This window comes from Thamnophis elegans, chromosome 3 (genome assembly GCF_009769535.1).
Source record: "Thamnophis elegans isolate rThaEle1 chromosome 3, rThaEle1.pri, whole genome shotgun sequence".
NCBI lineage: Eukaryota > Metazoa > Chordata > Lepidosauria > Squamata > Colubridae > Thamnophis > Thamnophis elegans.
Genome location: NC_045543.1, coordinates 67178668 through 67197025, shown reverse-complemented (window position 1 = coordinate 67197025; position 18358 = coordinate 67178668). Strand labels below are relative to the sequence as shown.

Here is an 18358-nt window from a genome sequence, read left to right as displayed (position 1 = left end):
ACACACACACACACACATAAATATAATGTCATTCAGTCTTTATGTGTATATGTACATATAGATACTAATTCAGGAGTATTTTTTTATAATGGTGCCTAGTGTTCTATTATTGGGCAGTTCATAAAATTATTACATCATTTAAATAACCAGATTTAAAAAAAACAAAAAATATTGTTAGATAATTTTCAGTGCTTTTCTTCTCTGCAGACTGAGCCAGACTTTCTTCCAACAAAACACTGGCTTTCCATGGTGATCGATACCCTCCTTAGCATTGTAGACAGTCACTATTTTCCCAAGGGCCGAATCTTTCCTTGGTTTTATCAGGTAGGTCAAAGCAGTTTTTAACTAAGAATCATTATTACAACTGTACTTTATTGTACTGGAGAAAGAAATCGATTTGGATTTTACTTTGTTCGTCTCGGCTTTTAGAATGACCTTACATTTGAAATAATACAGTACATGGAATCTAGTCTCATTCTCTAATCGTAGGCATGCCTTCAGTGTAGATCTGTCAGTGGCATCAAAAAGCAGTCAAAAATCAGCTGAATCCTGGTAAAACCAAGTGGCTTTGGGCAGCTACAGCCTCAGGATCCTAGAGATTAATATCTTTAGTTTTTTGCTAGGATTGCTCTTTCCCAGACAGAATCCGTGTGAAGCCTGGCCATCCTCCTGGACTCACAACTCCTGTTTAAAGAGCAAGTGGTGGTCATGACTGGGACAGTCTTTGCACAATGCACAACTTCAGATTGTGCAACAGTTGTGCCCTTTCCTAGTTTGTGAGGCCATGCATTTAGTCACTCATGCCCTGGCCATCTTGTGCTTGGACTGCTGCAATGCACTCTACATGAGACTATACTTGGAAGGTACAACTGGTACAAAATGCAGCAGCATAAACAGTCTTAGGGGATCTGAGGTGACCCATGTTAAACCACTGTTGTGCAAACTGCACTGTTTGCAGCTTTACTTCCAGGTGCAACTCCAGGTGTTGGTTATAACCTTTAAAGCCCTAGATGCAATAGGACCAAGTTATCTGAGGAAATGTCTCAAATGTCTCAACCCAATGGGATTGGCCCACCCCACTTACTCTGGCAGAAGGGGCATTCTCTAGATCTCATCGGCCCAGGAATTGCAGCTGGCAGAGTCCAAGAGAAGGTTCTTTTCTTCTGCCCTTTGAAATATGTCCTCCAAGTTGACATCTGCCTCCAATTTCATGACCTTCTGAAAGAGTCTGAAAACCTGGTTTTGCCAACTGGCATGGGGCCCCAATGGGGACATACTATTTTAAAGGGGGTTAGTAGATTAGTACAAGAGCTCACATCAACCCTATCTATGCATTGCTTTTTGTATCTGTTTTAATATTAATTTTAACATTTTAGCTTTTAATGTCTAACGTTGTAATCCTATAATTGCTTTACTCTGTTATTTATGGTTATGTAAGCTACCCAGAGTTTCTTTTTAGAGAGATGGGTGGCATACCAATTTAAATAAAATTTGGGTAGCTTAAATTCCTTAGATAGCAAAATAAAACAATTATATAATTATATAACCTCCTTTTAAACTTTACCCTACCAAAAAAGCATCAGGCCTGGAATCTTCTCAAAATCCTGCCATAATCAACTTTGGTGATATTATCATCTCAGTTCCATGCTGACTGTGATCATTGTCTTCTAATCTGTGGCCCTTCACCACTGAAAGATGGACCCTCTTTGCCATAGATAGTAGCTACCGATTCGTAACTGCTGAAGAAATAAAAGATGAAAAGGTTGTATATCATTTTGGTCAATTATAAACAGAAAAGGCATAGCTTTTGGAGGAACATAAGCACAGTGCAGCTTTAAAATGATGTTTTAGTGAAGTAAGGAGGAGTCTGAATGAATGGGATGAGCAGAATAGCGTTAGGGAGGTTCAAAATGGTTGATAACAAAGCTTGAACAGCATGCAGCTTTCAAGTTTGTAAGTTAGAGCACTCTAAGGAAAAAATATACATGGCTGGCAACATTGAAATTATCACTCTAAAAATGGTATGTCTATGTTAATCTCCACCCCTGTCTTGGGAATCTTTGATATCACTTCTTCCATGCTGTGAAAGAGACTATCTTGTTACAAAAGGCTGCACTCAAGGAATGATGCAATAGTGTTACAGCAATTTCATTGTATGTGTGAGAGAGAAAGAACCAAACCCAGGTGCCCTTGTCAGTTAACATATAGTGTCAGTCAAACAAAATTTAAAAAGTTACATTTTCATTTATGGTATCATAGAATCGTTTTAATAATATATCTCCAATTAGGTGTAAGTTACTAATAATCTACTTCTTTAGAATGAATGGGCACTCAAGGGAACCCTAAGGCAAAAAAAACTGCACTGTAGAACCCATTCATCTTATAGGAGATGAACATTCATATAGCTTCACAACCTGATGTTTTCCCCTAGGATCTGATTCTTCTGATTTATGGGAGATGGAATGAACATGTAGTTAGTTTTTCTGCTTTGGGCTCTGGTCACTTGGTCTCTCTCTCTCTCCCTTTTGCTGCTTCTGTAGTTCTCTTTAATAAACCTCCCTGTGTACATTATGAACATAGGCTGTGCCTCCCCACAAAGTCTTGGGACTGATAGGAGGGACAGGAACAGAAGAAGTAGCATTTGCATTCTCATCTATTCTAATAGAACGACATTCCGCACGTTACTTCAGTTAAATAAGATGGCGATCCTTTTGTACAGAGGCTTTTATACAGAAGTGAATGGGGGCACCATTTTCCTCTCTTTTCTTTCCTGACTTTCTGCTGGAAAGATCCAGCAAATAACTAATTGCAGATTTTCCCAAGGAGCTATGGACTCATCTAAGTAGCTTGGCAATTGTGGATGGTGGAAATATGATAGGACAGCCTTTCTCAACCTGCTGGTTTTTAGAGGTTTTACAAATCAATTCCCACAATTCTTACATGAACTAAATTGGTGTTTGTCAGTGGATTGTGGGAATTGAAGGCCAACATATTTGGGAACATTATTTTTTTGGGGGGGTGGAACTGCTATAGCTCTATGATCTGTTCTAAATGATTTTCAGTTAAGTGCTGAATTGGTAGGTGGATCAAAATAATAACCCTTTTTGAAAAGACACTAGATGTCTGTTAAGGAGGTATGAACATAATTTTTTCAGGTGTTGAATTAAATCATTTCCATGTCTGATTAGAATCAAATCTGGGATGAATTTTTCTAATAGAAAGTCTAATGGGCCACTCTAGAGATATTCACACAATATAACTTTGGTTAGTTGGACTATCTTGGGAGCAAAATAGATGTCAAATTCCTTTATCAACTTGAGATTTATGGTAATTCTTTCCTTGTTTTATCCTTTTTCTCATGCTAAATGTATGCTGTTGAATAATCCAAATCTCACAATATAAGAACTTTTTTAAAATCAAAAACTGGGGTAGAAGCTAGGATTTAAAATAAGGCTCAATTAATATCTAAGCATGGAAAAATTTTGTTTTCTACTTCAAAGGCCAAGTATTAATTGGTACAAAATCACTGGTAGTATTTATAACTGCAGTATTTGTTGACACCTCAAGTTGAATCTGTAGTATTTTCTGCCTTAGAAATATCTAATCTACTGCAAGCCAGAATTACAGCTGTAACAAGTTACAATTATTCTTTATAAAATTCTGTTGCTGATTAGAAAATTTGGCATGTTATGCAAATTTTAATGGTCAGGTGGAATAATAAATTAATAATTTCTATTTTCTGGGAAGAGACAGTGGGAAGAGGTGTTAACATCAAAGCCAAAAACTTTAGTAAATCTTAGATTACATCTTGCGCAACAAAATATTTTATACTTACTAGTCTCCATTGCAATTATATAGAAAAGGATTGAATAAATTATCATGTTGAGGGAGATACAGGTAATCCTTGAATTATGACAGTTTACTTAGCAACCGTTCACAGTTATGACATAGCTTCTCAAGTACTTACAACACAGTCCCAAACTTACAAATGTTGCGGTACCATGGCAGTGGTTCACACTTAAGAACGATCACAGAGGCTCTGCAACATTCACCGTGACTATTCCCCCCCTCCTCATGTCTCCACAGGCACTAGACCTGTGGATACTTATCTTGGGAAGATTTAGCGAGCCTTGGGTTTCTTGGCCTGCTTTGGTGCTTCAGGCCTTCAGTGTGAGTGCAGAGAACGGAGGCCTTAAGTATTATACAAGATCGGTCGTGTGAGATCTTGCACTACTGATTTCTCATGATCTCATTGAACTTTAGGCCTCTGTCCTCTGCAAACGGAAGCCTGGATGAGAACTGCAGCAAAAGGCTTTTTAAACGGAGGGAAGACCTGAAGCACCAAAGCCTTGCCTCCATTTGCAAAGCTTTTTGCTGTCTTTGCAAAAAGCCTTTCTCGCCAAGAACAGAGGCCAGGAGGGACGCATCTGTCCCTCTGGGCCTCTGTTCTCATCGGCAAAGGCCTTTTCTCAAGTCCTTTGCCACTGAGAAGAGAGCCCAGGAGAGGCGAGTGCATCTCTCTGGGGCTCCATTTTCATTGGCAAAGGACTTTCCTCAACTCCTTTGCTAACAAGAATGGAGCTCGTTCTTGTTGGCAAAGGCTTTTTGCAAAGCTGACCAGAGCCTATAGGGATGCAACCTCTCATCCTTCTAGGCTACCAATGGCGAACCTTTTTTGGCTCGGGTGCCATAAGTGGGGGGAGTTCAGGGGGGTTATGTGCAGGTGTGCCGCACCCATAATGCAATGCGTGACCCCCCCAATGCACATGGGCCCACTACAGGCGCGACCCCCCCCATTTTTGCATGCTTTTTTCGCCTCCCAGGCTTCAGAGGCTTTCTATAGCCTCCCCCCCACCCCCGGAAGCCTTCAGGGACTTTCAGGAGGCTTCCCTGAAGCCTCGGCAGCAGTCAAAACGACCCTCCGAGCAAACAGGAAGTCACTTCCGGTTTGCTCAGAGGCTCATTTTAAGCGCTCTGAAGGCTTCAGGAACCAGTAAAAACAACCCTCCAAGCAAACAGGAAGTCCATTCCCAAACTTCCAGTTTGCCCATAGGGCCTGTTTTTGCACTCCGTAGGCTTCAGGGAAGCTCATGAAGCCTCCGGAGGGCCTTGAGGGGGCAGGGGAGGCTCTTGTCGCCCTCCCTAGGCTCTAATAAAGCCTCTGGAGCCTGAGGAGGGCGAAAAACGGTTTTAAAAAAGGGTGAACTCAGCTGGCCAGCACGCATATGCGCGCTGGCCAGCCGACAGGGCAGCGCCTCGCATGCCCTGACAAATGGCTCAGCGTGCCACCTGTGGCACGCGTGCCATAGGTTCGCCATCACTGTTCTAGGCCTTGGCTAATCTTTGCTCAAGACAAAACCACAATACACAGGCTGGTGAGGAGACAGCTGCATTGATCATCAATATTTATGTAACGTAAGTGATCCAGTAGGGCAGGATGTGGTGAGGGGAGCATGAGATATCTCAGTGGGTCTGGGGAGGTCTTGGGTGGTCAGAAGCAGTAGGCTCCCCATGGCCTTCTCCACCCTGAAATACCTTATTCACTTAACGACCTGTGCATTGCGAAAGTAGGGAGTGATCATGTTCAAGGTATGTGATTCACTCCTATGAATCCTTGGGTTATGAATGTAATTGACAGGCTCCACTACATTCGTTACTCGAGGAGTACCTGTACATTGAGAGTAATGCTTCATTTAACCATATGTTTGTAGAGTGTCCCATAATAATTTCATTTGTAGAGGAAGCTATTATATATATTAATTCAGCATTGAGACAAGATTTAATAATCTCAGATATTTATTATCTTTTGAAGTATATTTCTATTGTACAGAAATTGACATCTGAATAAAGAAAGTTGATTCTCTTGCTTATAGCTGCTAGTCTTATTCTTAAGCACTAGGAAGATAAAATACAACTCCAACCACTGAATAGTCTGCAGAACTGATGTTAACAGTTTACAAACGAATCATTTATCAGCATAAATTAGTTATGGGTGATTATAATGAAATATGGCCAGCAGTCATTGAAATGTTTATGTAGAACATTTATGAATGCATATGTGTCCATGAAGACCTTCTCTATGTACTATGTTTTCCTTTCTAATTTTTAAGGATTCTTTTATCTCACTATCTTTCTATAACTTAATTTGTTATTTTGTTTTTTGTATGGTTAATTAAATGAAATTAAAAATCTTGAGTTGTTCCCAAACAGGTTCATTTGGTAGTTATCTGAATTCTGTGCTTAAAACAATTCCCAAGGCATAAATTCCCTAACGCTCAGTATGACTATTTTTCTCTAACTTCCCTTGTATTTCTATAAATCCACCTATAAACTGTTCCATTTTTTTTTACAAATTTGACTGATTTCACTGCTTTGAAATAAATGTCACTTGACTTCATACTGTTCTGTTGTTCCAGTTGCTTTCTTTTTTCTCATTATGCAAAGTGTGCTTCTCTATGTAATTTAGCCATGGTAATGTTGCCTCAAAGGAAAGATATAATTTAGTGTGTTTTGATGATCAGTCCTATAGATATGTATTGAAAAGTAAATCCCATTGAAAGTAAGGCACTAATCATAGTTAGTGAGTTTTAAGATTTCAGGATATTTCTTCCTCCAAGACTGTATATTTAATTGTTATAAACTTTTGTTAGTACCTACAAACTGACAGGTGAGTCTAAAGTGTTTATACACTTTAAGAAATACACTGAAATGTGTATTAATTATTAAAGTGTTTAGTTCCCTTGCATTTGGTATTTGATGTTTCTGCAACTATTATGTATTCTTTTCATTTTCACATAGTGCTTTTATTGATGTTGATTCTCTTCTCCTCATCTCCTGCCTGCTGAGGAAATTCCAATAAAGTTATATGATGAATTGATAATTTTAATTTATATTTGTATATTTTAGAAAATACAGATTTGCTTTTGTTTTCTTCAAGTAAAGCTTATTTCAGTATTACCAAATAAAAGGCAAAGGTATGCAGAGTCACACTGTCAAAATCATTATTATATCTTCCTTTCGCTTTCCTAGATAGGTCTGCAATGTGCTGAAAGCTTTTATACGCAGAAACAAAAGGATAAAACTAAGAATCTTTGGGACTTTTCTTTTGTGTCCTAGAAATCCTACTCTGGTGAAAATACCGCAAGTGCTATTGCTCGTTCCTGTGCAGCAACCTCTTTGTCTCTCTTGGTGCCGGTTTTTATTGTATCCTACAAGGAAAGGGTTGAGGAAGTCCTGAATTTACTGATTGCCATGTTACCTGGGAAACCAAATGCAGATGAGTCTCAGGCTGTTCAAATCCACATGAGCCTTGCATTGGGGATGTTTATTTCACGGTTATGTGAAGAGAAAGTCAGGTATGAATTCCATCCTATGGCAGGTGTGCAAATAACTTTTGCTTCCTCCCACACTAGATATTCATATTATGCAGAGCAACATGTATAGCCTTCTGCCTTTCACAATTCCCAAGTCATTCTGCAAGATGCTTTCATTTTGAACTACTTCCTTGGTCCCCCATCTTCTTCCTTCTTCCGCTTATTTCACTGCCATGTAAGTTATCGCTTTCCCTATTTCAAGATTGCAGCGGTGTCTGAGGCCTCCTCATGGATTACGTTCACAGTGAGAAAGCCCCTTCAGTGTGGACTTTTCTGCAAAAATAAAATCAAAAGTCTTAACCCATGTAGTCTAAGCTTTTCCCAACCTAGTATCCTCCAGGTGTGTTTTGCTATAGCACATCCTCCGTAGCCAGCATTACTGTTATCTTGCTGGCTGGAAATCATATAAAATGTCTGACATTTGGATGTCCCCAGATTGGATAGGGCTTTCTTAGTATTCCAATACTGGATCATTTTGATACATTTTGTATAAGCAGCAACAACAGCAAAACAGATTTGCTTCCTCATCCAGTCCAGACTTTACATTGATATCCCAAGAAAGGCTTAATGAGCATCATGAAAAACAATATTACTTTTGAGTAGAAAACAAGAGAAAATTCTGGATTATTCCAATCTCAGAATGAAAGGATACAAAGCAGCTACTCACATTAAAAATAGTAATAATCAAATTTTTATTTGGAGAAGAAAAGGATGACTAAAACTTTTTTTAATCCCTATAGTGGTTGTTTGCCGCATTGGATTGTAATTTTATTTTTTATTTGGGTATTCAATATACTTCAAAACTAGACGTGTCTACTAATATTTGAAATGAATATATCTTGCTCTCCCCTGTCATTTTGCTTAAAAGTAATTACAGGTGGTCCTCAATTTACAACCGCAATTGAGCCCAAAATTTATGTTGCTAAGTGAGAAATTTGTTGTGAGTTTTGCCCTATTTTACGACTTTTCTTGCCACAGTTGTTAAGTGAAAGTTGTTAAATTAGTAACACAATTGTTAAGTGAATCTGGTTTTCCTATTGGCTGTGCTTCTCAGAAGGTTGCAAAAGGTGATCACATGACCTTGGGACACTGCAACTGTCATACATGTGAGTCAATTGTTAAGCATCCAAATGTAAATGACGTGACCATGGGAATGCTGCAACAGTCATAAGTCACTTTTTTCAGTCCCATTGTAATTTCAAAGGATCACTAAGTGAATACTTGTAAATTGAGGACTACCTGAACTAATTCATGAGATTACAGTTATATATATATTTTCCCATTGTTGTTGAAAAAACTGCTTGGAAAACACAGTATAGGAGCAATAAAATCAAAAGTAGTTTAAAAAGAAATAGATAAAATTACATCAGTGCATTATACATGGGAGCAAAGTTATCTCTCTACTGTTAATAAAAAAAGACACCACAGTATTGTATAATGTGGAACTAAGCAACTACTCATGATAATTTCCCCATCCATCCATCCATTCATCCTATTTGGGACTTAGTATCTTAGGTCACAGTGATTTCTTTCATTGAGAGACATACCATATAAAAGTGCAGACTTTGATAGTTTCAGCAGAAAAAGGAAACTTACATTTTTAAGAAAGTTGCTATTTTTGAAATTGAGAGAGAGAGAGAATAAAGCTGATTCGGTTTTCTATAACTATTTATCTCTGCTCTTGCAAGATCGTTTAGGCTACAACACTTAACATGTGAGAAGAGTGGAAAGGAAATAGATTTGCACTTTATAGTAATCAGAAGGATGGAAAGATTGAAAGAAAAAATTGTCTAGAAATTGATTTTGAATCATATCCTTTCATCCTTTAAAGCTTCTGTTGCATAGAGAATGGAGTCAAAGGATAAGGAAGTTCTCTCTCTTTTGGTCTTTTGAGATATGTTTGTTAAAAATCAAAAGAGAAGAAAGAGAAGTTAGCAACACTTCCCATTGGCATGATTGTGGATGCTGTTTTTGGAAGTGTGTGTATCTCAAAAATAACGACACATGATGATTCTTCCAAGTTGAGTTCCGTATTGTTTCATGCCTATAGAAAAAGTTTTGCCAGACTGAGGACTTCACTGTCTGCATTTACAATATACTCTGTGAATGATTAGGGAGGTCCTGTCTTTACCCTCTTTCTTCCATACATAAGATCTGGACTTAGTTGCCTCTTATTCCTTTGGAATGCACACACCCTCTCCTTGGAATCCACCTTCTTACTACACCACATTGTATGTTGTGTAGTTAGCTAGTTTCTGTGTGTGTGCATATAGTTCTGTTGCCCATGGATGCAAAATGTTGATTTGTATCAGACTGGAAAAAATATATAAATAATAATAGCCAACTGATTATCAGATCAAGAAACACTGTAATAATTTACAGGACTTACAATGTATCAGCTAGGATATATTACCACTACTTTTCCTCCCCTAGTGATGTAGCTGACAAACAAATGAATCTCCTATTGATGAAGTCCCTGGAGGCATTAGAAGATTGCTGCTTCGACACAAGTCTTGAGTACAAGTATGTACATTTATATATTTGTTGTTATGCTTGTATTTTGATGTGTAGGGTGAAGTTGTGCATAGATCGAGGGCAGGAATTATATTCCTCTAGATCAGGGTGTCACCTCAAGGCCAGATCTGCCCTGCAAATAGTGAAGGAGTGGCCTGCACTGCCTCTGGCAGTGAAAATGGAGCTTGGGGGGGGGGCTGCACGTGGCCCTCCCAAGCTCTGTTTTTGGTGGCAGAGCGTTGCAGGAGGCTGTCGTAGCTGAAAACTGAGACTGGGAGCCTGTTTTCGCTGGCAGAGTGCTCGGGTTACCACAGGCACCCCCAACATGAGTAATGTCAAGCTGGCTATGCCCACCCTGGCCCCCTGAGGTCAAACACAACTCAAATGCAGCCTTCAATGAAATCGAGTTTGACACCCCTGCTCTATATGCGGAGCTATAACACCCAATAACCAAACAACATGACTATTGACAGGAATACTAGGAACTGTAATTCACCAGCATCATTCAGTTCCAGGTTTAATAAAGTTAAAACTGGATCATAGAGCTTAGTTGTGACTCTTTATTGGTCTCATACCAGTTGCATAATATTATCTTAATTCTACTTTCTAAAATGTTTTTGAAGATAAAACTATAGGCAATGTACATATTCCTGAGCACTTTACGGAAAAAAATGGTATAAATAGAAGGAATAAACAATGTTTGCTTGATTATCCACTATAAAAAAGTTATATGCTTTTTTGTTGTACTAAAATGAGATGCATCCCAAAGGGGATTCTTTGAATAAACGAAATAAATATATATATTTAAAATACCTTTTAAATTTAAAATGCTTAAATTTTAGATTGCTTAATTTTATTGCAGTTTTGTGCTTTAGTATGCCACGTGTTTTCCTTTTTTTAGTATTGCAATTTCTGTTATTTTACTCATGTTATCCACACTGTTTTGGGAACAGTAATGAGGTTAGGTTGAAAACAGTGATGGTAGAGATTTACCATATTGTATTATAGCTGGGCTTCTTATGAGACATAAGATTTATATGTATTTAGAACAGCTCCATATGTTGAATAATTAACTGTACTTTATAAAGTTTTCTGTTATATATTTTCACAGTATTTGTGCAGTAAAAAAACCTTGCCTATTACATGGTACAAAGTGGGGCATGCTACATATATAATATACGCTTGCTATAAATATAGTAGAGATTTAAAACATCTCCAAAAGGCAGATATCTACAGTCATACCCTCTGAAACCGAGACACCCAGTCTTCTGTGTTACTGGATTTCATTGTTTTCTTCCCACAGCTGTGGAAGAATTTATAAATTCCATGCAATATGTAGAAAACTATAGGACTGCTTCATTCATTACTTTTTTCCTAAACTGAAGTATGATTTGTATAGGGAAAAACGTATTCCATATGAACAGAAGGATATCCTTTTTGTTATGAGTACATGGGAAAATGGTTTCAGGCACTTAATTTTTTTATTCTTATTCCACGGAGGTATATATATATATATATATATGGTATTTCCTGCAGACTTATTTGTATCAACTTAATTTAAGGGATATATTTAGAATTTAGAACACAGCCCCTAAATATATTTCTATGTGTTCTGGGTCTGTTCAATAAATGGAACTTAGTTTATGTATTTGCTGGGATGGCATTTCTTGCCATCCCAGCAAATACATTTTCTTTGCTTTTCTGCTAAGCAGAAAAAGCAAAGTACATAATAAAGATAACTATGCAGTGTCACTTAGATCCTAGACCCGTGATGGTGAACCTATGGCATGCGTGCCAGAGGTGGCACACAGAGCCCTCTCTGTGGGTACACGCACCATCACCAGCTGTTCTTCTTGTTTACAGCATGCACATGTGCGCCGGCCAGTTGGTCTTCCAGAAGCATGCATGCGAGTGTCGGAAATCTGAAGACCAGCTGGCCAGTGCGCTCATGTGCACCGCCCAGCTTATCTTTGGGTTTCCAGCGCACGTACAGACTTTCCGGTTTGGGCACTTGGTGCCGAAAAGCTTCACAATCACTGTCCTAGACCTAGAACACTGAGGATTTGGAGCATTTAAGATAAAATAGAGCGCAGTAATGGCATCATGAAGTCGGCCAGTGTTGACAGAAGACTCATCCTTGACAAGTTAATTAATAAAATGTACTTTTGAAGCTTTTGTTGGTAAGGTTGAGTTAAGCCTACCATCTCTGGAACCTGTTGTTAGAACAGACATGTGCTTATAATACAGTCTGAGCTTCAGGAGCAGCTGTCTCACCCTGCTCCTTTATCTGGAGGAGCTATTGTGTTAATTTAACAGCTGGAGATTGGATGTAAAGTATGGATGAAAGGAAACTTATTTAGGTCTGCCAAGCAGCAGGCTACAACTTTAGGTGTTGAACAAAAAGGCTGGGAAACTGGGAAAAGACTAAGATGTATGGAACGGTGATGCTGGGAAAAAACATTTAAAATTACATGGCCCCTGAGGTGTATCCTGACCATTAAAGCAATTGTCAGAATCAATGTTTAGGTAAAAAGGCCATTTTAGAGGTGAATTTCAGGTTTACACTTCCAAAATCTATTTAAATTGTAAGCATTAATGAATCAGTCCTGATTCAGTATCTAGTTGCCTCAGCTAGGTTACCCCCCCCTTTTCATCCTTCAATTCCTTCCTTTTTTCCTCTCTTATTTTATGCCACAAAGAATAAGTGTTCAGTCTTCTTACTTTCTTTTGCTATTTGAGAATCTGACACTTGGAAGCAAACGGGAAATACCTAGCTGTGCAAATGTATGCAAATGTATGCAGATTCCATGTTTCGTTGGCAGAGATTTTAGACTTTTCTTTGGCACTGATTAGATGCTACCCTCACTGTAATCTAAGGAGAGCTGAGTTTAGAATCAAATTGGCATAGCTCGACTGTCTTCTGGCATGATAGCAGGCACATATGGTAAAAGGGAGATGCATTAGCCACATTGCTTTGCAATGCCCACTGTTTCATGTCTGAGTGCCCATGTAGCATAAGATAAAAGCTTGATTATTGTAGCCAAATTAGCTTTCCCTGCCAGCCAAGAGCAGATGGAGGTATAGTGCAGTGGTGGGGAGATGAAAGAGTAGGATCTTTTGCCTCCTATTTTAGGTATGGTTTGGGGCAAAATGAGCTAAATAAAAATCTGGTTATTACCGATACTGAATGTCATTTTAGGTTGCAAATATTCCTAGTTCATAAAATAATTGAAGAAAGAGTATCTTAATACCTCATTCTAAAGTACAGTTTTAAAAACTGTATCAAGAAACTAAGTACTCATATAGGCCAAATAATTTTTGTAGGGATGTACATAACGAATTCATATTTTATCCATTAAAATACCTTATTGTTTTGTTTTTTTTTTAGAATTTAATTGTTAAACGTTAGGGCATATAACAACCACCCAGTTCAGATGCTGAAGTGATCATTTGGAAAACAGTCTGATTTGACTGAAACATTTTAGATTCTGGACAATTTGATTCAGAGCAAAATGTGGACTAAATTTTGAAATCATAAATTTTTCTTTTGTTGTGTGCTGCCCAGAGTTGCTTGCTCGTGTGATGAATGGCTCTAAAATTAGTTAAACATTGTGGCTCTAATTGACCAGCCTAGGATGTCTACAAAAGTAGGTACAGCAATTTTTTTCTAAAAATGGGTCTATAAAATCCCAGAGAAAGGAATGCAAGGATTTCACAAAGTGGACATATTTAGGCAGTAGTGGACGTTCCTTAAATATGTGGTTTTCATATAATTGATCCTATGGGGAAAAAAATTAAATCTGATGGCAGTTCAAATGAATATAGGTTTATTGTATGCTACTATTCTCTACAAAATCTGAACTCTTAATGGTTAAAACAAATTGGCGGTAAATAAGAGTCAATGGAATTCAAGAGGGGGTGGATTTAGATCTCTTGTGGCCCTGAAGGGACTCAAGACTGATGATCTGTTTAACCCCTCCCTTAGGCTCAGTCTGGTCATCTCCTACTGGGATTTTGTTAGAAGATGAAATCTCTCCCTTCTTTAATTCTCCCATGTGGATTATGTAGTCTGCCCTCCCAATGAACTGAGAGTAAATAACTATTTATTAGCACTATGAATATGTATACTATATTATTCATAATGATGTGCATGTAAAATAAAATGCCCATACAATACAGAGTACACAGGGAATTAAATAAAAGGCCCACAGAAGGAGCACTGTGAGGCAGAACGGTATATAATTCAAGAAACAGTAATTACTGAAATATACACTAGAGAACTACAGAGAGAACACAGCATTCAAAATAACAATTAAGGTCCAAGTAGAGAAAGAAAAAGGTATAGCAGAGCTTATGCTTCTCAGGGTGGATAGGATATGATCAGTATGAAATTTGACATCACAGAAAATGAAAATAAAGCTGCCATTTTTTACAGGTTCATTATCTGCCTTTCAGGAAGTTCCAAATTTGATTCTGTTTTGGAAGCATTTTGGAGGGAATCCTGCTTTAAATATCTCTAAAATGGTTCAGTTCCCCTCTGGAAACCATTGGAAACCCTATTCTTTAATATCCTTAATTCTCTAAATTAGGTGCATCAATCTCCATAATTTAATTATGTATTACGTAAAGAAGGGTTTGCCTTTTATCTGATATATTACTATTAAATATATTATCAATTAGGGCTATTGCTTAACCACTGCCATCTAATATCTTTTAAGAGGAAGGGAAAGAAATTTTTCTGAAAGAACACTGTACAGTTTTCATAAGAAGAATGTTCAGTTAATTGAACCTGTTGATTTTCTGAGGATTTGTTTTTGTTGTTCTTGTTCATTTATTTTTTGTGCTCCTCCATTTTGTTTTCTGTTTGTTTCCTCCCCCCTCACTTTCTCCACACTAACAATACCATTTCTTACACAAGCGAAACTAGAGCGGGGAGTATTCAAAACATGACTACTCAACACTTTATACAACAAACTTGCAACAAAATATTTACTATTAACCATAATCATTATTCCGATTGTGCTTCCATTTCTCTCTGATTTTACCCATTGTGTGAACGTTCACCATCTTGATGGAACTGCTTGGGGAGAAGTTTCCTTGTTTATTTTTCTTAACATTTTACAAAGTTTGATACGTTTTTAAATGATCTTTAAGGTGTCGAGTTCAAACCATTTATAGTCATGCGTGTTTGCTATGACTGTAATGAAATAATATATTTTAAAAACCCAAGAACCTTTCTACATCAAATCTGCTTGTTAAATGAGCGTCACTCTCACAAGTGGAGTTCCTCTCTTCCTCTCCCAACTATTGGTAGAGATTCCCTTGATTCTTTAACATAAGATTTTGATGGTGGACAGAAGCTGGACGAGGAAAGGGGAATTGATGTAATCACACAGGAGTTTCTGTGATTTGATGGAAGTCTCAAAACAGTTCTTCTCTGTTTTTAGAAGCATAAGAATCTATGGTTCCTGGAATGTATTGATAATAAGTGCTTCTAAATAATCTAAATAAAAATGTTTATGGGACCCAGCTTGTTGAGATGGGTATTTTTTATAGTTTCACATACCATTTTTTGATAGGGGACAGTGGCAGCCTTCCTATAAGACTTTATTGCCATCTAGTGGTGGATTGCTCACAATGTAATTTTTAAACATAAGTAATCAGGAATTACAATGATGCTAGGAATGGTTAGTGAAACACGGAGAAGAGGAAAACTAAGAACACGCTGGATGGATAGCATCAAAATTGATACAAAGATGGACATCCAACAATTGAATGTGCTTGACAGGGTAGCGTAGAGAGCACTTGCTTAGGAAGTCACCAACAGTTGGATAGGACTGAATGATTAAAGCAGGGGTGTCCAAACTGGGGAACTTTAAGACTTGTGGACTTGAGCTGCCAAAATTCCCCAGCCAGCCATGCTGGAATTCTGGGAGTTGAAATCCACAAGTCTTAAAGTTCCACAGTTTGTATACCCCTGGATTAAAGCAACAACAGTGAGAAATTGTTATACCAGCATTAATTTTTTCTTAAATATCTTCTTCATGAATTGAATAAATATGCTTCAGCTCTATGAAGGTATGACTACATCGGGGCCATCACTGATATAATTGTTTTTATTTTTATGTAGCTGCTAATACTAGCGAATGGCAGGTGTTTTCCAAATTTACACAGTTCTTGCATTGTGGATGTTCATTATGAGTCTCCACATGTGCTGCATGATGTGCCTAATATCATACAGCTTTACAGATATTTCTCATTGTTTCCAGTAGAAGGACTGAATAGCAGGGACTTCCACACTGTGGAGTAAGAGCGATGTATTTTGTTACTTGATGAGAATCACCTGTCTGAAAAGGCTGTCATACATATCTCTTCACATTGTCTCAATGCTTTTTAGTGGATCCAATTATGCTTGGACCACTGTTGAGTGGCATACAAGTTTAATAAATTATTATAACTATAGGTCAGGCAGAACCTGGAGTGATCTGTTGTAATGAATTTCATTTCAGATATGTCAGTTTCTTAACTTATCTATGAACTGCTGTGAACTGAATAATGATTGCACATACTTGTTTAAACAGGCATCTAAAAATATAGTTCTGAGGCTGTGTGTAACTTTAACATATGAATATAAAATGAAGTTGTAATATTGATCCCAAATTACATAAACATTAATATTTGTATAAAGTTTGTAAACAAGACACAACTTTATAATCATGTCGTCTTGAAAATGCAATGACTTCTATGCAGGACACAAGTGTGTAATTATATCAGTCATGTGATCATGTCATCACATGTGTAATCATTTTGACATCATTATGATTTCTTACAAATGACACTAATAGGAATCCAGAATTTACTGGAATGTGAAAAAATAAAATTCTCTATATCTGGTTAAATTAGAATTCTGACTGTCTTAACACTTTCTTTTTCTATAATTTCCTATATTTAGCACTGGATGTATCTTGGGGGTAGGACTTGTTCTGTCACTGATGAGTCACAGCAACTTGACAGATTCTGAAGCTCACATCTCTACCTCTCTGCGTAAACTTTGCAAGTACTTGGATGATGCAGAAGACCAAAGCCGAACATTACAGGAAGTAAGAGAATGCTGTTTACTTTCCCAATGCTTGCTTTTCATCTGCTGTTTCTCCAGCATGTTTGTCTTTCCCAGATTGTGTGTGCATAAAACATACTTTTAAATAATGAATTCATTCTAATCATTTCTTACTTTTTCTATTTTCTAGATCCTTGCCTACACAATTGCCTGTGTCTGTGTTTCTGCTTTCAGTACTAGGATTGTTGAGGCTACAGAGGCTGAAGATGTTATGGACAAGCTGCAGAAATTAACAGAAATGAATCAGCAGGTCATATAAAGCTTGTAGATCGATTTTATGCTTTCAAAATATTTCTGTAATGTTTTATGTCATCCTAATATTTGCTGCAATAGCATGAATGATCTGAAAAGCTAATCAAACTGCTTCTTCAAATGGAGGCAGAAAGAAACCTGTATGTCTGTGGATAGTTGTGGTGATAGTTGTCCCAAAGGTGCTTTTCCAAAAAAGAATTCGACTTTGGTTTTTCTCCCTTGAAACCATTTCAATTCTCATCCAAGAAACTTCTTCAGTTCTCAGACTGAGATAGGATTTAAACTTGAATGAAGTTGAAGCAGGAAAAGGGAGGGAAAGATAGTTACAATATTCAGATTCAGGGTTACAGATGTGGCATATTTCAAGTACCTTATCTGTTAACAATTGTAATGTGTAAATAACCTACTGTTAAAGTTCTGCTTTTCCAAAATAGTCACTTGGAAATTTGTTGGGAGATTGAAATGCTTTGATATTACTTTATCCTTGTTTTGAATCCTGAAATAAAATTTGTGACCTATCAGGATCTAACAAGAACACACATAAGATTAGAAGCATTTCATATACACAGTGGTTAGAGTGCAGTACTGCAGGCTACTTCAGCTGACTGCTAGCTGCAGTTCAGCAGTTCAAATCTCACCAGGCTCAAGGTTGACTCAGCCTTCCATCCTTCCGAGGTGGGTAAAATGAAGACCCAGATTGTTGGGGGCAAGAGGCTGACTCTATAAACCACTTAGAGAGGGCTGTAAAAGCGCTATGAAGCGGTATATAAGTCTAAGTGCTATTGCTATTGCTTTGCTTCCATTGTGATGTATGCGATCATCTGCCAACAATACCTATCTGAAATTTTTATGTGTAGGTCATGAGTTATTGACTTCTGGTGACTGCCTGGACAAGTACCTGCAGTTTTCTTTGCAAGGATTTTTGGAAGTGGTTTGCTGTTGTGTTCTTCCTAGACTTGTGAGAGAGTAACTGGGGTTGTACTTATGGCAGGACCAGAACTTCTGGTTTCTTGGTTTCTAGTGTGGTGCTTCAGCCTCTTCCTTCTGGATTCTATCTAGGACAAATGGGAGAAAAAGTCTTTGTGCAAAGGACTTAATGGAT

The 18358-nt window shown here is 37.7% G+C and overlaps 1 protein-coding gene across 3 annotated transcripts in view; it reads left to right on the top strand.

Annotated features, from left to right (window-relative positions):
- The window catches only part of FOCAD (focadhesin), a 140912-nt gene that overhangs the window by 98202 nt on the left and 24352 nt on the right, over positions 1-18358 (top strand). For all 3 annotated transcript variants that reach the window (XM_032213512.1, XM_032213513.1, XM_032213514.1), the window contains 5 exons: positions 208-324; positions 7117-7355; positions 9807-9896; positions 16840-16987; positions 17135-17254. In XM_032213512.1, the coding sequence (XP_032069403.1) occupies positions 208-324; positions 7117-7355; positions 9807-9896; positions 16840-16987; positions 17135-17254 (714 nt within the window). The remainder of the gene's footprint in view (positions 1-207; positions 325-7116; positions 7356-9806; positions 9897-16839; positions 16988-17134; positions 17255-18358) is intronic.